At 41.9% G+C, this 26,553-nt stretch overlaps 1 protein-coding gene across 12 annotated transcripts; it reads left to right on the top strand.

Moving 5' to 3' along the window:
• The first annotated feature begins 1,348 nt into the window (after nucleotides 1-1,348).
• ctnnd1 (catenin (cadherin-associated protein), delta 1) lies at nucleotides 1,349-26,553 on the top strand. Of its 12 annotated transcripts, none has more exons than XM_034545586.1 (22): nucleotides 1,349-1,447; nucleotides 11,756-11,830; nucleotides 11,941-12,066; nucleotides 12,252-12,538; nucleotides 12,643-12,733; nucleotides 12,921-13,111; nucleotides 13,360-13,618; nucleotides 14,860-14,931; nucleotides 15,708-15,858; nucleotides 16,195-16,393; nucleotides 18,306-18,423; nucleotides 18,899-19,055; nucleotides 20,383-20,400; nucleotides 20,634-20,699; nucleotides 20,818-20,945; nucleotides 21,406-21,556; nucleotides 21,675-21,870; nucleotides 22,008-22,201; nucleotides 22,728-22,775; nucleotides 22,963-23,045; nucleotides 23,932-24,026; nucleotides 24,461-25,997. In XM_034545586.1, exons 3-21 carry the CDS (start codon nucleotides 11,947-11,949, stop codon nucleotides 23,989-23,991), a joined length of 2,589 nt encoding a protein of 862 aa, XP_034401477.1. In that variant the 5' UTR covers nucleotides 1,349-1,447; nucleotides 11,756-11,830; nucleotides 11,941-11,946; the 3' UTR covers nucleotides 23,992-24,026; nucleotides 24,461-25,997. The 12 variants fall into 12 exon arrangements, with proteins under 12 accessions (XP_034401477.1, XP_034401452.1, XP_034401428.1 ...); XM_034545561.1 differs by lacking the exon at nucleotides 23,932-24,026 and adding an exon at nucleotides 9,014-9,161 and having other exon boundaries at nucleotides 1,357-1,447; nucleotides 24,461-26,553; XM_034545537.1 differs by lacking the exon at nucleotides 24,461-25,997 and adding an exon at nucleotides 9,014-9,161 and having other exon boundaries at nucleotides 1,357-1,447; nucleotides 23,932-23,991.

Here is a 26,553-nt window from a genome sequence, read left to right as displayed (position 1 = left end):
CCTGCGCTTGTGTCTGTCCACGATGAGGCCGTTCATGGGAGCACACAGCACTCTGAACAGGCAAATACATAGATGAAGTGACTCACTGAAGGGGTGGAAGGAAAGAAACAGCTTAGTTTAAAGGAGGAAACATTGCAAAGGAAGAAATCGGGAAAAAATGTGGTATGAAAGTGAGCAAAAGTGCTGAAAGACTCATGCTAGCAGGCCTTATGGACCATCAGCTATAACGTATGTGTATATTACTCTCGTGGCGTTTTAAAGAAGAGCTATGCTATTCTCATTTTGATAAGTCCTCCTTGTTAGTGCGTTAGCTCCAACATCCAAAATGAAAGAGTATTCCTTTGTTTTAGAATTGCAGTCCTATAACCTGGCACCTGTCTTACGCACAATGCAACTCCATCAGCAACAGGACATCCAGATGTGTTATGAAAGCAGTGGCTGATGGGGCCTCCAGCAGAGGTGAAGAGCAAGCTACAGACATCTGGGTAGCTCATAACTCCACACCAACAGATTTCTTACACTTTCAAACTTGTAGTCTTCAGACTCGACTGACGCTGACTCAAGTGACTAACACGTTTGCCAGGATATATTAATGTTGTGTTCATGTATGTAAATATACAAATTTGATATTTGTAAGTCACAACGATGAAGTGTATAAATGGCATTAGAAAATACAATGTGATAGTTTCAAGGATAGTATCCTGCGTTGTAATAGCACTACATGACCATACGAGGGCAACATAGGCCCTCTACTGATTAGCAGCATCTCTAATTTTAGAGGATATTTCCATTAGCAAAACACAAATAATGTGAGGTATTCCGTTTAATGTGGAAGCTGAGAAAAACAGGCAATCCTGATTGTGTATGAAATAGAAGTATACTATTTATTTTATTAAAAGTGTAGTATTTAGTATTATAGTATTTAAAGTATGAATAGTATATCAGGGCCTACAAAGACTATTTTTACTATGGAAGTCCATTTTTGACACTGTAATAAAAAAAAAGAAGTCATTATAATAAAATAATGACTTAATTTCTCATGATAAGGACTTAGAATCTCAAAATTATGATATAGTATGACTATGTATCTCCCAATTATGACGTATGAGTCATAATTATGTGAGGGATTTCACTATTCAATAATTATTTCATATTTGTATTAATACACATAAAAAGCCACATATGAACTTCAATAAATGTATTTGCACTGTTTTGTTCTGTGACATATTAACAATAGCTGTCAGATAACATGAATTAGTGAATTATGAAAAAGTAATATTGTCAGTGTGTCAACCTAAATTTCACAAACACCCCCCCCCCCCTCCCTCCCTCCTCTCTCCTCCATGCTGTTCCCTTCTCCTCGCCCCCACCTCTTCCCCCCAGCGGAGAGGAAGAGCAGCGACAAGTGAACAACAAGCCGAGGCAAGGAAGATAGGAAACTGCATAGGTGGGTGTTTTCTTCGTCTTCATGAAGAGTGCTCTCGCCCGGCCGCGGACAGTTTATCCGTGCAGGTTTGGCGTGTTTGCTCGACCACGCCGCGGTGCTTTCGTTGTCTCCTCTCAACTCACTTCTCTCCGGAGCTGCGGGTCGAGGTTTGGATCGTGTCAGCAGCAGCAGCCCTCGGCTAGGCCCGAATCCACCTCGCAAGCACTTAATGGACTTTGAAAAACAAGCCTAACACTCTCCAGGATCGGTAACGGCCCGTCTTTTGGCGTTTCGTGCTCGGTGCAGCTGGTTGGGATGTGTTGTAGGTGGGAAAAAGGGGGTGACCTTTATTTTGGTGAACTTGGTTGTTGTAAACGCAGCGTTAGCAGAGGAGCTACAACGGCTCAGGCTAAGTGAGCTAGCATAGGTGTATTCCTGTCGTTGGCAGGATGAATAACTTATTTAGAGTGGGAGTTGGGAAAAGTTACATTCAACGTGTGCATGTAGTCACGGCGGGTTGGTGCCGAGGCATCCAAAACGTCTACAATGTCGTTTGCTAACAGAGCAGTTTATTACACGAGTTGTCTGGTTTGTGGGTGGCTGGTATCACGTTATAACACTTATCACACGTTGAGTCTTTTCTATTTGCTGCCTTTAAACCATCGTAGCAGAAAGATACCTGACGTAACCGCCAGTTTTCTCCCGGGTTATAAAGGTGTTCAGGACAGGTGAGAGGACACGGAAGTGACCGGCCAGCCCGACGCGTCACAGACCGCAAGTTAGGAGTCAAAGTCCAGTCTCGACTCGCTTATCAGTTTCCTATTATGTATTGTACCCGAGACTCTCTGCGGACGGTGGAGCTGCGTGGCGCTTTCAGGTGACTAGGCTTGCAAGGCGTGTGTCTTTTGGCAGATCGCCTTAAACTTTTGTTCATTTTTCGTGTTGAAAGTCTGCTGTGAAGAGACACTGTTTCAGTGTTTCAGCAGCTGCCTGAAGCATGTTTGATGTGGTCTGCCAGGTAGATGATGGAGACGGGAGTGGTGGAGGAGGAGGAGGAAGAGGAGGAGGAGGTGGTGGTGGAGGAGGTGGAGGAGCAAGAACCTGTTGTGTGGGTCTGAATGTGTGGGTGTGGTAAGGTGACAGGCTTGTTTGTTGGCTCATTATTCAGTCCCTTGTGTAGAGGTTTGCTTCTCAGACACGTCTCGGTTTCCAGCTCTTCAGTGTGGAGGGGTGCTGACTATCTGTGTTAGTGGATCACTCTTTGTGTGTGTGTGTGTGTGTGTGTTGTTCCACAATAACAACACACAGACCAACTGTGAGATGTGTTTGACAGCGTGTCTAAAGTAACTGATTTGAGTTGGTACAGTCAGCTGATTGGTGAGTTTTAGTGCAGCATGGACATGCCTGTCATATTCCTCCAAATCTTCCTGAGGCATGTCTGTTTCGGCCTGCCGGAACAGACATGGAAAAGATTGGGAGCAAGTGTGGACATGCAGTTTTCTCAGAAATGTTCCTTCTGTTAAGAGGAGCTAAGGAGGGGCACAACTCTTAAGTTGGACGTTTCTTTTGCTGCCTCGAATTTGTTCCGAGCCATTTTGTCTATGGGGGCTGAAGTCTTGCTGCTAAGCCAGTTGTTTTAACCAGGGCTATCATTTGTGAGCCTCTGTAATGACGGGCTTTCAGAGCAAACCATGGGTGTGTCCCTCTGACACACAGAAGCTGGAGTTTTCTTAAGTTGGCTCCTCCTTCTTCTCTGTCTCTCTCCAATTATCTCTCTTCCGCTATCTACGTCCAATGGTTACAGCCTACAGTCTGTGTTTTTATTTGAACTGTGTGCACGTCAGCTTGCTTTCTATGCAGTGAAGGACGTGTGAGATATGAGATGGTGTACACAGAGCGAAATCAAAGTGCACAGATTTCTAAATCCGTGAAGGGAAGCTGTCATGCAGTAGCCTCCCTTAGAGCTGGTGGTTAGCTTCTTGGAAAGTTTCAGTTAGCACTTTTATGGTCCTCACTGCAGCTATTTAACCCACTTCCTTGTTAAGTGGTAGCCACACTTTTTGATTGCAAGTTACCAGTGGTAATTCTTTACAGACTGCTGAATGTTGGTTTTTAGTATCTTTGGCAATTTCTTTTATGAAGCGATTGACCAGGAATGTAGAATATTTGTCCAGTTTGTATATGTATTTGCACATTTTAAATGTAGTATTACTAAACGTCTGTGTTTTGTGAATGTAATGAGTAAACATGTTTTGATGATTTCTAAGATTTTAAATGTTGAAGAATAAGATGATGTAGTTGTCTAAATGTAGAGCTAGCCTACATTGATTAAATTAAATATGTATATTAAATTATTATATCTTACAGCAAGGGCGACAATACACCAACATTGGTTGATTTCCAGTGGACTCATATGATATATATGTATATATCATTTATATAATATCGTTAGTTTCTGACATACAGTCATAAACAAAGAAAATAAGATATTATGTTTTATATGTGTAGGAAGTTTTGTCTGATACCTATTTCATTGCAATAATGTGATTACTCATTATTTTGATTATTTTCTATGTTGACTTTTGATTATCTTTGGTTACATTTGCCCTCTTGTAAAAATACTAGTGTATTGATTGTACATACAATTATGACATTGATTTAAACCATATCCCCATCTATTAAAATGCTTGACTCAGTATTAATATAAAAAATGTATATCCACTTTGTTAGTCACACATGCTCCATCACACACCTTTTCATTTAACCCATCCTAGTATTGGGAGCAGTGGGCAGCGTCCGGGGAGCAGTTTAGGGGGGTTCAGAGACTTGCGCAAGTCCCCTCAAGGTGGTTAGCTACCCAGATACTGATACATATTGTCTTGTGATCAATTTAGTTAGTAGATTATGACCTAATCAATAGCCATAATGGTTCATTATAGGCATTTGTTTTGTGAAATGGACTTCCACTCTTTTTGTAAAAGTCTGCTGGAGGTAAATTACCAATGGAATAGAATGGCTGAGCAGATAATGCAATTTATTGTTCATTTCACACAGAAAAACAATAAGTAGAATTAGAAAAATGCATTTATTATTATAAAAGTTTTTAAGTAAGCAGAAATACCGAACATGTTCTAAGTCTAGCATTTCTGAGGGGTTGTTTCTTTTTATCTGTTCATATCATAGTACATTCAATATTTTGGCCCGTTGACTTGACAAATCAGGCAATTTGAAGATGTCACTTTTGACCCTTAGGAATTGTGATTTTTGTCTTATTTGACGTTTGATGTACAAAATGATTAATCTCAGAAATGAACCCTGATATATTAAGTAATGAAAATGATAATTTATTGCAGCCCTTATTTGATACATTCTACTCAAACTCATTATAGTTGATTCTGAGGATAAATTCTTTTGTAACATGGCCAAGAAGGTAGAGGCATTTATTTATTTATTGTTCATTTCACTCGCCAAACATAATTTTGATCACCTAACTATAATGCTGCATTTAAAAAAACAATACAGATTATAACCAGCCACTTAGCTCCATCCTTGTGAACGTATAGTTGAACAATTTTGTTGGCTGTTTTGTAAATTACAGTTGCCTGCACGTGTCAGAATAGTACATTGGTGCCCTGTAGATTAGACAGCTGTCCTTGCAGAGGTCCCCAATAAGTCTGTGTGGTGGGTGGGCGTCTGCATGTGCACTCTCTGCAGCTACCACACTGTAGGCCGGTGTGGGGGGTTGGTTGGTTGGTTGGTGGTTTCAAGTCAGGACGACAAAGGCAATAGTATTTGGATATGGGCCAAGGCTAACACACAGAGGCCAAATCTCTGTGAGACCATTCAAATGAGGCTGAGTCAGCGTAACACTTGGCCAAGCCACAACAGCATTTTACCATAGCTTCACCTCAGCGCTGTGTGTGTGTGTGTGTGTACGAGTTTGTGTGTGTGTGTGTGTGTGGGGGGGGGGGGGGGGGGGGGGGGAAAGAGTTTGTGTGTATGTGTGACTGGAACACAATGCATGTCACCCTGCCACAACCACAAAGTGACTAAGTGGCTGAAATAGCAATGATACCATATGATAATGAAGAAATACATAAAAGTCACAATACTCAGTGGGCACTGGGTGAGAGACAGAAAAACTCTGTGAGTGTGCACTTCACAACGTCTTCAGTGGACAGTGATAGTGTGTCCACATTTTTTTTGGCGAGGGACTTAGCGGTGTAATTCTAGTGCTGTCCCATTAGCAGATGCAATTTAGCGTAGCTGCTAATGGCCTTACAATAGATTAATGCCTAATGCCCATGCTTTGAGAGGCTGAAGCCATTTAAAACTCACTCACAAGCAACTATTCCCTTTCACAAAAATGTTAGTGGTGGGACTCGTGTAGCTGTAGAGTTTGTGTGGTTCTGTCTGTTGCACAGACGCACAAGAGGCAGTCTTCCTCTTTGCTCTAAAAGAAGTGTCGATATAACCCATACTGTGGTATGTCGACTTATCTGACGTAAGCTGTCAGCGCTCCATTGCCAAGTTTAAATCTTGGTTCCTGTTATGTAAAACCTGGCGGCTGCTTTAGGCAATCTTCATGACACAACAAATATATATTTGTGGCTTGCTGCCACATCTAGTTCCCCGTTTTCTTTTTGAGTTTCGGATCTCAGCGTTGAGATCTGTCGTTGAGTGAAGTCACGGTTTCATTTCAAGTCGTAATGCATTCTTAGCTTTACACAGTGGTTAGATATAGCCACTTGAGATCATTTCAAAACTATCTCTCAATTTGTGAACACTATCCACTAAAGAAGCACTTTGTTGGTTTGTGGTCGGACGCCCTGATTGGGTCAGAGAAAGTAATGAGCACCACTCTGTCTTTCCAAGATTGGAGTGTTTGGCTGGGAAGACAACACACTGGTGTGAGAGATGGATGAGAACAGTAAAACTAGAGAGTGAAGGGCTCCCTTATTAGGACAGTTTCCAACAGCTGAGACAGGATATGACACGCTAAATCCCCCCCCCCCCCCCACACACGCACACACACACAAATGTAAAGAAACAAGGCAGTATTAACTTCACCAAAACTTGACACAACTCTGTTTGAGTATTCAAGGATATAACCAATGTCAGCCAGGCACACCCACCACCTTTATTTAGTCTCTGACCCACATACACATTCACTCGCCTCACACAGATGTGTGCGCACACCTGTGCTGCCATTTGTGCACACTCAAACTTCATACAGGAGTCTTTGTTCACTCAGCGAGTCCAGTGTGTGCAGATGGAGAGAAGATTTGATCTACATTCAGTGAACTTTGAAGTAGAAAATGTTTTTTTGCCCTGGTTTGGAGATGAGCCACGCTCATGTCATCCCATTATCACACAGACACTGTTCAGATTCCTCAAGCCTCCCTCACCAGCGTCCCTGCTGAGGAAGTCTGATAGGGCTGCAACTAACGATTATTTTAATAATCGATTCATTTGTTGATTCATTTTTTTCGATGAATCGGATCAAAAAACAAAAAAACATTAGTTCCCAACCCTTAATTCAAAAACAGAACTGACAGTGCAAAACATATTTAGAAAGTGCACAAACAGGTTGCTCCTTTAACATCCCTGAGCTGTTAAAGTAATAATTAACATGTATGCTTTACATGTTTACGTTTTAGGTGCTGAATCATCACCGTGGTGCTGCCGTGCCATGCTGCTTTTGCATATCTTGCAATTAACACACTTTTTAGATTAATTTAGTGTGAAATGCTCACACCTTGGATGACTAATGCTGTGTTCACACCAAAAGCGGTGAGAATTCTTCGTGCCACAGACGCGAATGGATGCGAATGACGCACATTTTCACCAGGTGGAAAAAAAAGCCAATCAGTGTTGAGAGGCTCCGCCCCTCATCACTGACGTCGTGCCGTTGGTGAATCAAACTGGCTGCTGCTACTCTCGTAGCGCTGGAAACGGAAGTTATCCAGATGTAGTCGGTGAAATTCACCGAGCTGTGTGAGCACACGGATGATGTTATGAACCCAAACATGGGGGCGTTTGATGTTCCGACATTTGTGGATTTTCCACAAGTATAAAGCAGAAATAGTGGTTATTTCTTCCATGGTGGATGTTGGAAGTTATAACTGTTTCCACGGAGTAAAGCCACAGAGATAAGCCACGCCCAAATGATGCGAATAAACCACAAATAGTCTGTTTTGTTACGGGTCTCTCAGATGGTCCTTCCTCTACTATTGTCAACTCTTTTAATAATAAAAATTTTATCGATTCGTTGTTGCAGCCCTAAAGTCTGAGAAAAGGGACTTTGGACTGGAGTGACATTTACTTATTATCATACCTCTAATTTTGGCTTAGGTCAGCTGTGGCATGTGCTCAAGCTACACTTTTTTGGACAATTTCAAAACCAACTTATTTTCTTTGCTGTTTTGCACTCTAATTCTGTGAAAGCACTTGTATCTACAGTTGTGCAATGGATTATTGGTATTTTTCATGTTTCATTGCTTCCATAGTTAATGTTCATGTAATTCAGCTTCCTATTTTGAAATGCATGTTGTAGTATGTTGCGTTCCCTTGAATTGTGTGGTGTCAAGCCCACCCTTTACATTTGAATAATCATTAAACTTGCCATGTTAGGAAAGTAAAAGCTATACCAATTTGTGAACAAATATGTTGGTGAGCACAGTAAAGAGTAACACATGTGAATTGTTATCCGAGGTCACCATAGTTTGTCAACAAGATGGAATTGTCCTTGGGGGTAAAGTTGTGCGACTAAACATGTATTTTATTTAGAAAATATGAAATTGCATCCATTACAACTTGCAGAGTACTATACGTATCGTACAAAGCTGGCAAAACGAGGCTTGCCTTGTTTTTCCCTTTGCAGAACACACCCTCTCAATTCAAAACACCTTTTGGATTTTCAAATTTGGTGTAACTTGATTGTGTGATGCCGTCTCTCGATAACTCCTATGAATGCCCCCACACTTGCACTCGTCTCCCTCTTTCTCCATCACTTTCCCTGCATCTCTGGAGTGAAGAAGTGCTAACGAGCGCCACACGCTGAAAACAGGCTGTAATTGTTTCTCTTCATGTATCTCACTTTCTCTCTATTTTTAACTGTGCAGAGCAGAAGGTGAAGAAACACGCTGAAAACTTGCTGGTAGTTTGCTTCCATTCTCTGTTCAGCTGATGCTGGTTCCACCTTGAATTTGAACTGAATAATCACTTTTGGAGATGAATTCTCAAATAGAGAGCGCTCTCTTTGTCCCTGCTGCTCGTCTTCACTGTTTCTTGCTCTTGTTCTGTCTACTCACATTTTCTCTGCACCTGCTTCTTTATCTCCTTAGTTCTCTCTCTCTTGCATCTTTATCTTCTCTTGCTTTTCCCTCCTGTGTCAGCTCCTGATGGTTTTAACCTCTATATTTCTTCTTCATTCGCACTTCAGCTTGTGCATTCCCGGATGTGCACAATGCTGTCAACGTTGCTGTCTGTACTTTGATTGAATCCCGGTGTTGGTTGACTCTCCTCCACTCTCTGGTGTTGACCTTGTCCTGTCCTGTCCTGTGCTCTGCTCTGTTCTGCTCTCAGCGAGTGAATGGAGCAGTGTGCGAGTACGGCCTCCCTGCTGGCCTCGGTGCGGGAGCAGGAGAGGCAGTTTGAGATGCTGAGCCGAGCTCTGGAGGAGGAGCGGAGGTCGTGTGCCGGCACCCTGCCCCGCCCCCTCCCCAACATGCAGGTAACACGGGATAAACCACGCCCCCCCCCTCCACTTTCCACCCACATTTTCCATCGAGAAGTCCTTCGGGATTCACCCTTGATCCGAGCGAGTTTGTCCAATGTCATCTCCATGGTAACCCCCATCCCAACTGTGTGGACTGGCTAGATGGCAGCAGAATCAAAACCAAATCTGTCGGGAAGAAATACCTCCTCAGTAGGTTTTTGTCAGGCTGGAGTCTTGAAGTGCGCTTGAATTTTGGGTGTCCATAAAGCGACTGAAGCACCTCTCAATATAGCCTTCCTGAGGAGGTAATTTGCACTCTCTGCTCATCTTTCCCATCCTCCATTGGTTACTCGGTAACAGTTCATGTCTTCCTCTTCATCATTGTAACCCGCCACCAATCAAGCTTAACAACTGTGTAACCCATCATGTTTGTCTTGACTTGTCTATGGGAGTTTGCATGCAGAGCGATGTCTCGCTTGAAACAATGTGTGTTGTTATATTGGGCTTTTCCCGGACTATCGATTGCTTTTTCAGTCCTTTTAGTTTGGACAAAGGTCCCATCCGGTGTCATCAACTGTGAATTCTTGGTAAACATCTTGATTACCGAGTGTGTTTCATAGCTGAAGTGCGTTCTGCTGTTTGCTTGCACACCGTCTTCATCATCTGTGGGTCAGTCACCTGGTTGAGAGACTGCAGAGTGACTTCATGCTCTGAGAGTTCACCTCACTGGCAGTCACGCAGGCACACCCGCCAACTCGCTCATTCTTTTACTTCCTTATTGACACATTCAGTCATTAGCGTGCGTGAGCACACACACACACACACACACACACACACACACACATACACACACACACACTTTTGTCCCTGAGGCAACCTTTGAAACACGTTGTCATAAACAACTCGGCTTTCTCGCTCGCTCACTTTCCCTCTTTCGCTGCTCCTGCATGTGGACACGCATTCTACAGGACACATCCCAATCTCAGGTATTTCTAGTGGCAGATAAGGAGCAGAAATATCAGTTGTGTGTGTGTTTTAGTGAGAAAAGGACAGAAATGTAGCCTGTGCTGGTTCTTATCTCTGGTGTGTGTGTGTGTGTGTGTTTACATAGCCCTAAGGCTTCGGCATGCCTGTGCTACTCTCCCAGGCTGCTCAAACCCAACCTCAGTCTTTACTGACAGGTTCCCACATGCTCACATCTGCCCGGCACGTTCTGCTATTCTCTCTGATGGAGTCCTTCATTTGCTTAAACAAAGTCTAATTTGATCTGGCCAGAGTGGCACTTAAAAAGGTTGACTCCTCCTGCAAGTATTATTTCCAGCTTTTTAAAATTGTAGAATACAACATCTTTGTCAGCATGAGACTGTTTCTCTTCGCTGAATCACTGTTGGTAAATCTTGCCCCTTGGCTGTGCCCCCTTGACCCCCATTGTAGTGGAGATAAAACGGCAGAGATGGCAGGAGAGATACAAAGAGCTCCCCCTGTGGCTGGAATGAGAAGTGCACCACACCCATTACCACTCCTAGGCTGGCAATGCTGGTGGTGTCGACTCAAAAGAGAAAGAAGTTTGTCTCTTTGTTTGTCTCTCTCTCTCTCTCTCTCTCTCTCTCTCTCTCTCTCTCTGTGTGGATCATTATTCATTTCATTACTAATTGTTTTATCCTTCAACTGCATTATCCCAGCCCATTCACTAATGTGTTAGTGTATTCCGTTGTTTGTGTTTCAGGGTGTGGTGTTGACATGAAAGCCTCTCTTTATGTTCATGAGGTTTACATATATTTGGTCGTCATGTCGTGTCATTTTTACCCCCGCGAGCTTGTGTTTTAGCGGGTGTAACCGCAATCATTTATTTATGCTTTAAGTGAAAAAAAATGTTTCTCTACAATACACACTTAATAGCAAGATTGATTGCTACTTAATTACATTATGTTAATTTCAGTTTACTACATATTGTAGGGGTGTATTATTATTTTACTGTTTTAATTGTTAAACTTTTATCATTATCTTAAAATATGACCTATGTCCACACACGAGCGTGATGCTGACGTGACGTTTGTGGTCTAGAAACGGGGTTACGGCCCATATTTTGGCTGAAACACACAAGTTGTTTTGTTTCCATGTTGTCTGTCATTATCTAGTTGCATCATCGCAATGCAACACATTAGAAAGATTTTTTTTTTTTTAAATGTCGCTGCAGCAACAATGCAACATAAGCTAAGTTCACTCTCCGAGCAACAAATCAACAGGCTACAAGCCATTTTCAGTGGAACCCTTTCTCTCTCCACCCATAATTCCTGTTCTGTTACGTAAAAAAAATTGAAGAAATTCATATTCTTTCTGTTAGCCAGTTCCCACTGCTATTTTACATAATAGCTATTTCAACGAATGCTTGCGAAACACTTCAGCTGCGACAATGTAGCTAGCCACGTTTGGGCGTTTTAGTTGCTTTTTTCGTTCGCAATGTGAACATAGCACTAAAGGGCCTGAACTTCACCAGATAAAATTGGGCAGCATTCAAATTTAAATGAAAGTTGACGATGGAACCAATCAATGTGTGTTTGTGTGTGTGCGCGTTGGATCTCCTCATATGTAGTTTGTCCTTCCTGCAGAACGGACGCATTCCTTGTGATGCAGACATAGAGAGGCTGACACTGAACGAGGGTTACATCAACGGGACACATCATGTAAGCATCGTTCTGGGCCCTTCAGCTATTTAATGCTTAAGATGGTTAACCCGAAGGATATCTCTTGCCAGACCTATATTTTAGTTTTTTTCTCTGAAATGTGTGTGTAGTTCAGGATGGAGCCTGGTCAGGTGGTGCAGGAGACATACACGGTGGAGGAAGATCCCCAGGAGGCGCCACCTGTTGTCTCTGTGGAGACCGGTGAAGATGGGACCACAAGGCGCACAGAAACCACGGTAACATGAGTATATGGAAAGCAAATAATTCACTTTGCAATATGTGCATTTTACAGCACTAAATTACATTTTGTGTTGTGTACATTTGTAGCTTTGGGACATTTCCTTTAAGATTGTATACTTTCAAGTTTGTAAATAATAACTGTTGAAACTAATCTCCTGCCTCCCTTCTTTTGCTTGTTAAGGTAAAGAAAGTAGTAAAGACTACCACCACTCGCACAGTCATCCCCTCTGTGTCAGACACACTTTCTCTGGATGGTGGGGGTTCAGTGACAGGCATGGGGGGCTACCCTGCACCAATGGTCTACAGACAGGGACCCAGCGTTGGCGTGCCCATGGACTACCCCACTCACACTGTGCCCCGCAACTACCAATACGGACCACCGGTGGCTTACGACGACTACCGAACTGGGCCCCCATCTGAGACCTACACAAGCCTGAGCAGAGGAGCTCGCATGGATGATCGCTACAGGTATAGTTTTTGTTGAAGCTCATGTATACAGGGTAAACATTAACTTTACAATTTAATGGACGATCTGGCCAGTATTTCCATCACCCTGTCCCTCCCCTCTTCAGACCGGTCCATCAAGACGGTTACAGAACTCTGGATCCAAGCTACAGGGCCCCCAGCAGGAACCAGCTGGACCCCTATGCTGCTCAGCCACAGGTATCTTCAACAATCATTGCCTCACATCTTTATCAGATTGGCTTGTTGAATTTGTTGTTTTCCTTCCTTGATACATGTTTGGAATTGAATATGATTGCAGGACTAAACACATATACAAGACCTAGCATGAGTTCACCACAGCAATTGGCGGGAGGCCTCTATTATTTTGAATTCTGTCCCTTTGAAGGTTGGGCGTATGGGAAGTGCCATGGAGCTGTCCTCCATGACAAGGTTCATCCCAGAGCCGTATGGTCTGGAGGATGACCAGCGCAGCATGGGCTATGATGAGCCCGACTATGGCATGGGACACCCAATGCACTACAGCACCATGCCTCACAACCACAATGCATTCCCCCATGGGCCCCCACGCAGGACTGGGTAAGTTGTGTGTTTTTGTAGTGACTCGTCTGTTTCAGGGATGAGTATAGATGTATGTACTTTACGTACTGTCTTGGAAAGCAAATAATAATGTTACTTCTACAATAATGATATTTGAGAGAAAAGTTGTTTTTAGATTACCACTGTTTATGAACAACTAAAGGGCAAACTTTCCTCTCTTTTTGTATTGATGGATGCCTGCATGTTAAATGTAAACATTTACATATGTTCTTCTCCTTCCCCGCCAGGAGTTACGAGGGCACCTTGGATGGCGACATGAGCGGCCCAGGGGACATGTACTTTTGGGGAGGAGCGCCGTTGGCCCAGGGGGAAAGAGGTAGCATGGCTTCATTGGACAGCACTTTAAGGAAAGGTCCCGGTCCTGGCCCCAGTGGCTGGCGTCAACCAGAGCTGCCTGAGGTCATTGCCATGCTGAACTACAGGCTGGACCCGGTCAGGAGCAACGCAGCTGCATTCCTGCAGCATCTCACTTATAAGAATGATAAAGTAAGAGATGCAAATGTGCAAGCATATAGTTTTATGGTATAAAGCTTGTTTCCAGTGTGATGCAGGTTGGACTCGACTTTGATTAAAATCAATGAGTTGAGGAATGCGAAGGTCAAAGTGCCATATTTCAGGATGTCACAAGATGATTAGTCATGTGTTTTCAAGGGATAAATGAGGCATGTATGATAGAGGATATAGCAGAGACGGACAGAAAGTTATAATTCTACCAGAGTGGGAGTCAAGATGAGATAAGGAGCAGTTGGATGGGTGCAACACTTTTAATTGGATCTTGCTCCAAATGTAGAACTGTCAATGTTTTAGTAGAAAATGTTGACGCACGCCTCAGTCCGCATGGTGGTTATTTAATCTTGTGGCATTGCACAGGGCTTTATAATAACGTGAATCAAAGATTGATCTTAAAAATACAGCACAGCTTAATAAACAAGGGTTGAAGAAACAGAAAGTGTGTCAACAGTTGGGGAGACTTAATTAAACTTGTTTGTGTTAACTCGCACTAGATGTTTTAATCTGCCTTTTTGCTTAAAACTGCAACTTTTATGCTCGCACTGAACATAAGCACCGATACCTTGGTTGGTTTTGTCCAATAAAGTTAATTCAAACAAGATGACTAACTAATAAGGTTGTTGCATCCTCAACAATGTTGATAAAAGTAGAGATTTGCAGCGTTACTTTGTGCAGTTGTACTATGAACTGAATGTAAGGAGGAACAACAATGGAGCTGCAGATGCCTGGAAGATACAGACTGTTTGTTCTGCTGCAAGGTTCGTTTTCATAGGACAGCAGGCTTAACAATACACTTTAGCAACAACATGTGAAATAATACTCCAGTAACATTAAAACAAGCTCACTGTAATTTTAAGCTCCGGCTTACTCTGTACCGTTTCTGGCAGCTTTTACATTATCTGCAGCTGTTTTTGGTGTCTCCAGATGTTTACATAGCAACATTTGACTTGTAAGTGTCCAGAAATCTGAGGTTTGGATTGAGTTTTGAAATCGTAGCTTTTTACTGTTGATATAACCACAAGCAGTGGTTTGTCATGGTGGGACTTCCTTTATGAATTTGCACAGCCAGGGTATTTTTCTTTTTCATACATAGGGATTTTCCAGGAGGTTTCTTTCCCTGTGACTTGTGTTTTGATTTTCTTCCTTGGTGCAGTAAACTAGATGTTTGCCCCCCCCCCCATCACATTAATGCTTATGTTCATCCTTTTGCTTTGCAGGTGAAGTGTGATGTGCGTCGACTGAAAGGCATCCCAGCGCTGGTCTGTATGCTTGACAACCCAAACAAAGAGGTTAGTTTGCTGATTCTATTCATGGCCTTCTGTTCATTCCTTTTTCACTAGCGTGTTATGGTTGGAATAGGTGGGGTAAAAGTGAGGCTTAAGGGATGTAGTGTATTTCTTATGTTATAGTGAGACAGGTGTTTGGCCTGAGACGAGGTAAACTTGAGACTCAGCTCTTATATCAATTAGAAAGTGAAATAGAAATAAGCACTACGTCTTTGACTGCTCTTGGTCAGATCTTGTAGGTCAACATTTGTGCTAAATATGGTTTCGGCCAAAACATTCTGTGGATTTTCTATGATCCCCTTCAATTTAGCACAAGCTGTGGCAAGGTTTTGCTGATCTTTGTATGGGCATTACCAGACAAACCACATCATGCATTCCACTCTCGAGGCAAAGAAAAGTCTTAATTTCACATTTCATGCTGTACGGTGGCAAGTTGGAAGTCTGAGTTTGTATGGGACGACTTTCTCCTAGAGAAATGGGTCGAACAGCAACTGCAAAGGCTTTTGTTTTAAGTTTGTGTGTGTGTGTTTGGTATGTTGTATGAACAGCTTTATACGATCATGCAAACATGCTAAACCATTTTAAATGCACAGTACAAATGTGTGTAGTAGTGTTTTAAAAAAACACTAATCTTGATTTAAAAAAAAATGTTGTCCTGAAATTAACATTGCTCTATAGTGAAAATATGCCAGAAATATGGTTAAAATCTGTTTATGTATATAAGAGCAGTGCTCTCTTTACTCATAGCTCAATAAGCTCTTATTGTGTCTTTATTATAGGTTCACTATGCAGCCTGTGGAGCCTTAAAGAACATCTCGTATGGCAAAGATCAAGACAACAAGATCGCCATCAAGAACTGTGACGGAGTGCCTGCTCTGGTCCGGCTGCTGAGGAAGACCCGTGACCAGGACCTCACTGACACCATCACAGGTTAGAGACAACATGGAGCAGAACAGAGCGACCGCTAATCAATCCGTTCAATGGAAATGGTCTTGCATTTAGTTTGTTTCATGTGTGTCACATTTTTTGTAGTTTGTTCGCTCAGTCCGACAGAGTTCTCTCACTTATTTATTGCATTGGCCTTCCTTATAATATTTGGATGTTTAATGTTTCTACAGCTTTTCATTGTATTGAAGTTATCTGAAAATATGATATACATTTAACAGTGAATTTTCTATCGGCCTATATTTTGAAATTACATTTAGTAAGAGTGGAAATAGGCTTCATAATTGAATACAACATTTTTACATATTTAATTTTTTGCAGGGACGCTGTGGAACCTGTCGTCTCACGACTCTGTGAAAATGGAGATTGTGGACCATGCACTGCACGCCCTCTCTGACGAGGTGATGGTGCCTCATTCAGGCTGGGAGCGAGGGACCAACGGAGCAGGAGGAGAGGAGAACTGCAAGCCCAGACATCTTGAGTGGGAGACCTCCCTCACCAACACAGCAGGCTGTCTAAGGTATGGAAGGGAGAGCCGTTTGACTGCTACTGATGATATGAAGGAGGAAGCGTTGGTGCTATACAAGTGAGGACGATGGAAACATGCCAGCTCAACAGACTGACAGAGCAGTGGGATGTATGAGGGATGAAGGGAGCAGTTAACAGAGCAGAAGAGAGGGGAGAAAACCTCAGAGTGGTCTTGGAGAGGGGAAATAAACTATGTTCATGTTAAGCTTTTTATTCCACTAATAATCAGCAGTCAGACTACAAATACCTAATATTTCGTCTCAATCAGAACAAACCTATTCTACAATACATTTTATTGCACAAACATAAAACCTTTCCTAATCAGTTTTAGCAGATAGAAATGTGTCATCGTCTTTGCTTCTGATGGCTTTTCTGTTTTTGAATAATATTCATACAAGCGCTGCAGTAAAAGTATACTTTTATAAAACCACGCTTTCAGTTGAAAGAAAAAAGCACCAAGCACTCGACGCAAGTCCATCATATTCAAAAGTTTGCATATGGTAATTGTGCACATCAGAAGCCTTTAATCTTGACCTCTAGCACAAATAAACAGGATATATTAATACATTTGATCTTTAAAATACCATCTGTGTTTAATGTCAGTTATTTCGTATATAGAAAAGATCTGGCTGAATGGAAGAGAAGTGCAGACTCGCAGTAACTCTCAGATCAAGAGAGGGTAAAGAAGGGAAGTTTCCAGGGAGGGGGACAAACCGAGGACAGTGGGGCATTGACTTTTCAAGTGTAAACAGTACGTTCGGCCTGTTATCTATGCATTCCCCTTGACCACATGGTTAATTACAGTGTTTATGTGAATACTTTTTTTTATCTTGATGACCATAAAAGTTTGGTATTTTGCAGAAATGGTCTGCACACTATCGTCTTACTATCATACAGTGCATTGACCAACAGCGTTGTAAAATCTTATGAAGAAGAGTATGCATCAAATTGTTTAAACTGAGTCATAGTAGGAAACCTGATTATTAATACATTTAGAATCTTATTAAAGTTACCACTTGGAAATGTTATATAGATCACATTAGATTTTTAGGAAATGTCTTAAAATTGCTCAACATATTAAACAGTCACACTAACATTCTACAAATATGTGCTTTAATCATAATATCAAATGATCTTGAAATTTCTGAATAGCAGTTGGTAACTTGCATATAAACTTATAAACTAAACCATTGGATTAATTACATTTCAACGTTTACCATCATGATGGTAATTGATGGAAAATTAAGGGTGAATTTAAATTGGACATTAATATCTGTACTAAGTTTTTGAGATATTTCAGACTGAACCAAGCTGATCAGTAAATGTAAAAAATGTCCCCCCTTTTTTGCCAACCACAACATGTAAATAGACTTCTTGAACTACGCAGTGAAGTGGAATCAGTGCCCTGTGCTGTGGAGGGGAATGTGTCCTGGTATTGTTTGAGAGGGCGGGCCTGTCACTGGGAAAAAAACGGCCAGCACAAAAGACCAAGGCTGCATATCATTCCAGAGGTTTTTTTTCTCCCTCATGTTCCTTTCTTTACATGTCTTCTACATGAGTGAATGAAGAACTAACTGGGTCTCAGTTTCCACATGTTTCCTTCCACCCAGTCCTGTTGGATCTCTAAGTAGGACAGAGCTTGGTCCAAAGCTGTTACTTGATCCCACCAAACTTTACTCTCTTTGTAAACCAGTAGATTTAACAGGAGTTTCATTCAAACTACTCTTGGGGGCGTGTTCAAACATTGTGTGCTGGAATCCTTTTGTTGTCACTAAAATTGACTCTTTCCTGTCACCTTTCACCTCTTAACTGCCTCAATTATTTCTCCAACCTTTCACACTGCTAATCCACATTTTGTTTTACATTCTTGTTTCCCCTCTTCTCAACTTTTCACTGGTCCAAAGAAATGTGAGTTCAGAGCGAAGTGAGGCGAGGAGAAAGCTGAGGGAGTGTACAGGATTGGTTGATTCGCTCATGTACATCGTCCAATCCCAGATTGACTTTAAAGAAGTCGACAATAAGGTAAATTGAACTCTAGTGTGTGTGTGTGTGTGTGTGTGTGTGTGAAAGAGAGAGGCCGACTCAAGTACTGTCACTTGAGTTGGCCTTGCCTGGGGCTGAAAGAACTACAAGTTAGAAAATGAAAAATAATCTGTGGGTGTGGCGTTAGAGAGAAGTGAGCTTCTCAGACCTCCTGAAGTCTGCTTCTCATTTCAGCATGAGGCTAGTGTCACTACGAGCATAACAGGATCTCCGACATCACTGTCGGTAGTTGACTTGCATTGGGGGTAATGCATGGAATAAAAAAAACATGGTTCTGATTGATCCTTTTTTCTCTCCAAACTGACCCTTGTGAGTGCAACAATATCATAGGAGTGAAATCGGAAGTCGGTCAAGGGTTCTTTTTAAACTAAATGTAATACGTCAATTTAAACATGAGTGTGTTTGCCTGCGAGTTGGTGATTTGATGCACTCTTTTTTTCCTCCATCTTTGCAGTTGATAGAGAACAGCGTGTGTCTGCTGAGGAACTTGTCCTATCAGGTGCATCGTGAAATCCCCGGCTGTGAACGCTACCAGGAGGCCGCGCCCCTCAACCAAGGCCCCGCCCCCTCCAGCCAGAAGGGTGGCTGCTTCAGCTCCCGCAAGAGCAAAGGTCTGTGTCAGAGAGAGAGAGGGGCAGTATTTGTTAGGTCAGTAGGAGGAACATTTGCGGTGATGTCACTGATGACAATGGCGTCTCACTAAACTGGTACACACACACACACACACACACACACACACACACACACACACACACACACACACACACACACACACACACACACACACACACACACACACACACACACACACACACACACACACACACACACACACACACACACACACACACACACACACACACACACACACACTTGCGCAAACAAAACCACTCACTCACACAGGAATGTTAGCAATTTCCCCAACTGCAAGAAGGCTCATCCTGCTGCACACTGTTTGTGTTTCAGTGTGAGAGTATTGATTTGTATTTTCTACACACACCCTTTCTATTGTTTAGCTGCTTTTACCATGTTATTATATTATTAATGTGTATATATATATATATATATATATATATATATATATATATATATATATATATTAATTTAGCATTTTTCAGCATTTAGATTATGGATATTCTCCCTGGTAGTTTTTTTGTTTTTGAAATGTTCTTTTTCATTAGATATGAGGCAATATAGAAACAATGTAATCAATGTATTAAAGCTTAACTATACATGATATACATGTGTACAAAAAAATAAAAAGTTGATAATGAAGAATTAAGATGAGGCTACAACATTACTCATTGTCTGCCAATTTTATTTTTGATAAACAATCTCAGTTTGAAATGTTGTCTTAAGACTAGTTTCATTACTGAAACCATGAATCAAAACTAATTGAACATTTGTTTCAGCTTTTAAAATAAAGCAAAAATATTGTCATTAAATAACCAGATCTTTGGAGTGATTGCTACTTTTTAACAGCAGGTTGTACAGAAAGTGATCAGGTTTAAAGTATGCTCACCTTTGAAACTACTGTATAACAGACAAATGTGTCATAACTCAATATCACACGCGCTCCGACATCAGTTTTTCTGGTTAGGTAAATGCTTACCTGTGTATTTATACTTTTCATATGTTGCACAGAAATTAATCATGGCAACACATAAGCACGACAGTTATATCTGTGTATATAAACCGGTTACATGAGCTGCTGTGTCCTATTTATTTGCTTTATTTGGCCTTTACACTTGGCATGCCACATTGCTGATTTCTGTGTGGTGGCAGCAGGGCTGTTGTTGGGAAGCAGGTGTTAAACTAGGTGGCTCAGTTATGGCTGCTTTCCTCTTACTCACTGTAAATGCTCTCTCTTCCTCCTGTTCTGTCTTTCTCTCCTCCCTCCCTCCATTCTTCTCTTCCCCTTTTTATGCTGGGCTACAGATGAGTGGTTTTCCAAAGGTGAGCTCTTTACCTCTGTATGACTGCACTTTGCTTCTGCTGTTGTATTAGTAGTAGTAGTAGTAGTAGAGTAGCTGAGCTAACAGGTCAGTGTAACTGTCTTAGTACTAACATTGCACGTCTCATGCATCTCAGTTTTTGGTCATAGCACACATCTGACTGAACTAGAATACATTCACTAACAGTAGAACTTAGCTTGTGTGTGTTTCTCAAGCTGGGATGTTTGATTGCAGGTAGAAAAGATGAAGATGCAGCTGCAGACATAATAGACATTCCAAAGAGGACCACACCAGCTAAAGGTAACAAAGTCGACACCTTTAAATATACAGTATGTTTCATGCAAGCCAGAAAACCCAAATATACAGTTTTTTTGTTTATAACATTTTTATTTCCCCACTCACTTCTTTTTCCCTGTAGGCTATGAGCTGCTGTACCAGCCGGAGGTGGTCCGCATCTACACCTCTCTGCTGAAGGAGTCCAAGAACCCCACCGTGCTGGAAGCCTCGGCTGGAGCCGTTCAGAACCTGTGTGCCGGACGCTGGACTGTAAGAGCCGCTATCTAATTATTATCCTACTGCGCGTCACCGACACTCCCTGTGATGAATGGATACACTAGTTTTTGAAATATTGTCTAAGATTGGAATCTAAGCAAACGTGAACATAGATCAATGCAAAGCTCTTAAAGCATGCCAAACAGAGCTTGTCAGAATAGTCATTCAAATCTGAGGGCATTTTGGGAATGAACTACGACATTAGTACCCACATCCCTTTCCAAAGTGCTGACTTGCCTTTTCTTGGGTCTTGCCCATTACCTTACACACCATGTCCTGCCCTTCAAATCCACACATTACAGCAGAGGAAAAAAATAACCATCTCCTGGGTTAAAGGACGCATTTCCGGTCTAGAGTGACACTTTAAGTACTGTGGCTAAGAGGTTAATGAAGGGAATAATCGGGGGAAATGGAAGTTTGAATACCACTTGATGAAATTGTGTGTCCGTTTTAGTATGGGCGATACATTCGTGCCTTGCTGCGCCAGGAGAAGGGTCTGCCCATGATGACTGAGCTGCTGGCCCACGGCAACGACCGTGTGGTCCGCGCCATGTCTGGAGCCCTCCGTAACATGGCCATTGACGCACGCAACAGAGATCTACTAGGTGAGACTTTGAGCACTCTGTGGGACTGAGCTAGTCCTACTGTCACACAAGGATGTATTGTATGAAGAGGATTCGTGTTTACATTTATAGCACTGTTCTTCTACTTGTGTGTTGTCAGGTAAACATGCGGTCCCTCACCTGGTGGCCAACCTGCCTGGCGGCGGTCAGAGTCAGCCAGTGCGAGCGCTGTCAGAAGAGACGGTGGTGTCGGTACTGAGCACGCTCCATGAGGTGCTGGGCTCCAGCCTGGAAGCAGCCAAGACCCTCAGGGCCTCACAGGGAATTGAGAGACTGGTGCTCATTAACAAGGACGGGTAAGGGCTGATATCCGAGATAAATATCGCACCATGGTTCGTGTTTGTCGGCAGTTTTGAATTACCTGTCTCCATTGAGCACGCTTTATAAGTCTTTTCATCTTTTTAATTGCCTCTCTGTCCACTGGGATCACCAGTAATCGTTCTGAGCGGGAGGTGCGTGGAGCAGGCCTGGTGCTGCAGACGGTGTGGGGCTACAAGGAGCTGCGGCGCACTTTGGAGAAGGACGGCTGGAAGAAGACAGACTTCATGGTCAACTTAAACCCTCCCAGCAACAACACCAGAGCAAACGGAGGATATGAGGACAGCACTCTGCCGCTCATAGACAAAGGTCGGGAGGCAAAAGGGAAACGCATGCATGTAAAGTGTGCTGCACTGCAAGGCCAAATATCTCAGAGTGGTCCATATTAAGTACTGACTTATTGCCTCAGTGTTTGTATTGCATGTTGAACTATCGCTAAAAGTTAAACCATTAGGGGTCACATGTCTATCTCCTTGTGTTATGTTTACTTTGCTAATGCTCCTCACCATGTTGCTGTTTCTATGTGCTGTAGTTCATAGAGGCTGTTTGCAGAATGAAATAGGAGTCGACTTTAATTCATGAATGTTTGTCTCAACCGGCTTGGCCTGCTTTCTTTTAAGTTTCTAAACCTCACGCATTACACAACAAAGTAACACACTATATATTTGCAAATACTAGCGGGATCATGCCTGCCTGTTGAAACTCTTTTCAAGACACTTGCACGCCTACACACTATTCTGTCTGTGGCAGTAGATGGTCTGGCTGTTATCACTACCTCACTGTGTGAACTAAAACATTCATCATGACACATTGTCTTTGTGTCTTTATTACACAGGTGGCAAAGGGGACCGGGATATGATCCCAATGAATGACATGGGACCAGGCAAGTGTGACAACAGAAAATATGCACACAGACACAACTGGCCAGTGTCTCACTAGGCTGTGTTATTGGCATGTGTAACAGATGACACTTGTTAATGAGTAGTTTGTGTTGTAATTTAACACACACACACACACACACACACACACACACACACACACTGGTTAAACATAATGTTTGTCCTCTTCAGATGCCTACTCCACACTGGACCAAAGGGGGAGACGGAACACTTTGGATAACACACTCGAACCTGCTGACAAAGATGCAGTACAGGTAAAGAAAACTGGCCACATGAACACACACTTTTCCCACACACATAACCCTGCATGACTGCACTTTAAAGAAAATAATTCCCTCAATCCTCACAAACCTTTTTACATACTTCACTTTCCTACATTTTCTAGAAAACAAAAATGTGTAAGACTAATAGAACAAACATCTCATGACTTTCAAAAGTGTGTTTGTGAGCAATAATTAACAGGATGTAATGTTTCTGTTATCTTATCATCCGTCTCTGAGAATATTTCCAGTTCATTCAGGAGACATCACTGTGGACAGCAGATTAATAATAATAATAGTTTGGAATTTGATATTGATTGCACATGATCACCTCGCTGAAATATAAAAAATGGATGGAAATATGCACCTTAATTTAATTGTGCAACACACACACACAAACACATGCATCTTTGGAGGTTCCAGATTTCAGGACCTCCAGTTAAAAATGTTCCCGTGTGAAAGGACAAGTTCTCACACACATCCACGGACAGCATGTTGATGCATGTCTTGTTAAAGCACTGTGGTTGATCTGTGTCTTGCACATATTTCTCACCGGTGTTCTTTTCTCCCACACTCAACATAACGTAACATGAAACTAACCTTCTTTTATTAATCCTTCTTTACTTTCTCATTTGATGCCCTTATTTTCTCCACTTTCTTTCTCTTTTCTCTCTTGCTTTTTTTCCCGTGGTCTTTCTATTTCATGTTTATTCCTTTTTGGATTTTCACACTTATCCCTTTTTATTTCTGTATTTGCCCCCTCCTTGCTGTGTATACTGTCTCTATGTATGTCACCTTTGGTATCTCTCCTTTCTCTATCACACACTCCTTCTTTCTCTTTCTCTTTCTCTTTCTCTCTCTCTCTTTCTCTCTCTCTTAGGGAGGGATGTATGGGGAGAGACAGGCCTCTTTGCCTCTAATGGATTCTTACGATGGTTAGGCTACTACTACTGTCACACTGCATGTCAGCGCATGGTATGTGTGTCCCACAGGCTGCTCCTCTAAACTCACTGCATGGCCAAATATCTTAGTTGTGCATTAAGAGTTGTGACTTTGTGTGTTTGACAGTGACCAGTATTGTTGAGCTTCCGTTGTACTGTTTCTGGACTGTTTTTGTTGTTGTTGCTTTGCTGGTGTAAGAAGTGAAAAGCAGAAAGTGATTTGTTCTCCTGAGATGTGATTTTTCTCTTTGCACAGTTTGTGTAATTTGTCTCTAACTTGTGGTGACTTTGTTGCCAGCAGTCAATATTCTTTATTTTATTTTATACTTAAAATATATATATATAATTTAAGCCTCTGCTGTGAATCTGAATTGTAAATGCGCGATGATTCCCGCCGAGGCATGAACGCCTCACATTAGTTGCGCCACATAATCAATTCCCACACTTGTGCCTCTTGGTCTCTTGCAGAAAAACTGATTGTGTGCATCACAAGACGACAACCTCCTCCCACCTACTGCCCTTGCTGAACTGACTATGGCGGACTACTACACTATCGATGGGACTAAACGCCATCCTTCACACTCAAATCTTCTGTCCCTCTTCACTCTATTGCAGCCTCTCTTCTTCTCTCTTTCACTTTGTTACATTCCTCCATTGCAGCTGACAAACTAATGGAACCACTCAGAAAAAACTGACGTGGATCTGCGCTCCCTGTGGACAACTGGACGAGACACTATGACCACTTTGTGCTCTGCAAGTCCCTGAACTCCAAAATGCTAACCACTCAGTCAGATACCGGGGCCACAACACTACATCTCCACGCTACACTACTACACTACAACTAGCTTGGACAACGCTAATTCTCTCTTTGACGAAGAGCAGAGACTGTGGCTTCATCTGGGAACTTTTCTATTTCTTGGAGGTGGGAGATTAGACGTAGACCAGACTAATTAGAAAGTTTGGATCAGAACAGGACACTTTATGTTGAAATTTTGCATACATGGCATTGACGAAATCAAGGAAATGCTTCCTTCGCTCTCTCTCTGATGTTTAAATACTACAAAAAAAATGTTTTCCTACCACTGATCTAATCAGATATATGTAAAGCTTCTGCCTCTGTTTTGGTAGTGGTTGTTTCTCTTCTTGCTTTGCTCTGTACCACAGTGATGTACATGTGCCAAATGACACTGCTACTGCTGCGACTGCCAATACTGAATGCAAGAACTTCACTCAACTTTTACAGCAGCTACACTGAAAATGCTTTATGTGTGCAGCTTGTGTCGGTGACCGCCCAGCAACAAGATGCATGGGGATGCTGCATTTTCTGTATTTGATTGTGATCCACAAATATAAAAGGGTGGTGGTTTCAGTATGGATATTCTTACAGACCGAAATAGAGCAGACGATAGAGAATAGACGGTATAGTCTGTTTCTGTTAAATGTAAGCCCCACAACATTGTAATTCTTAGGAGATATCACAGGATTTGTGGGGTCCATTTACTTGTATCGGCAGGTCTGTCATCAATGTGTACATACCAGGCGGTCTCTAACAGCATCTGTGTGGGATAACTGGAGTGCCTCGCTCATTCAGGATAGGTCTGATGGGTGTGCCCAACATGACATGGGTGACCAATCATGGTGTCTTTTTCTTCTCAGCAGGTTACTAGTTGGGAATACTGTATATGGAACTCATCAGTTTTCTATTCTGCAAAAAAATGTAATATGTGAACTTGTACGTATGTAAGACTGGATTCTTGTTAATGGAATTGGTTATTTTTATAAGATATAAAACTCTTGAGTTCTGTATAACTTACTGCTTCTCAACCCCATAGCCTAGCTGGCTTTAAGACTACATAACAGTACATGGGAGAAGAAGCAGTATTGTCTGTTTGTGCCCACATTTCTTAAGTACAGTGCTTGTTCTGTAGAAGAATACTTATTCTTAGTGCCGAGTGAGATGTAGATACTTACTGAGTGGATGATTAAAAGAAGCACTAGGGGGGTGTAATGTGTTTTTCTTTCTTTGTGTTACCTTTTAATTTGTTTGTTATCCATCCCAATTGAAACACAGACAGAGGGTGCCTCTTTTTCTCAAAGTAACAAGTTGCCTTCGAGAATGGACTGACTAAAAGAGGAGAGCAAGGGTTTGTGTTAGAGCATCGCAGTGTAAGAAGGCAGAGACCAGATTTTGCTATAAAATAAAAGCACATTTAAACTATATACAAGAGTATATTTGTTAATTTTAATGGTTTTATGTATTACTTTTTTATATTGATTTGGGTTCAATTGTTTTTGGGTGCTCTTGGTGAATGCATATGCAATCAGTTTATCTTTTGATTGAAAACATTCAGTCTGTATCTCAATTAAATGCAAAACAAGTTAGCTAAACAAAATCATCCAACATAGTCATCAGATACTGGATCACTAATGAAAAAAAGAAATCTCATTCTGGACTACACCTTAATCTCTTTGCCTTGGCTCTTAAAGTTGCACATTCTCATTTATGAATGAATCATGTAACTAGCAATACTGTTTTTAATAAAAAAGAAAATGATTTTTCA

Source organism: Cyclopterus lumpus, chromosome 1 (assembly GCF_009769545.1).
Source record: "Cyclopterus lumpus isolate fCycLum1 chromosome 1, fCycLum1.pri, whole genome shotgun sequence".
NCBI classification, from domain to species: Eukaryota; Metazoa; Chordata; class Actinopteri; order Perciformes; family Cyclopteridae; genus Cyclopterus; species Cyclopterus lumpus.
This window is presented reverse-complemented; position numbering and strand designations above follow the sequence as displayed.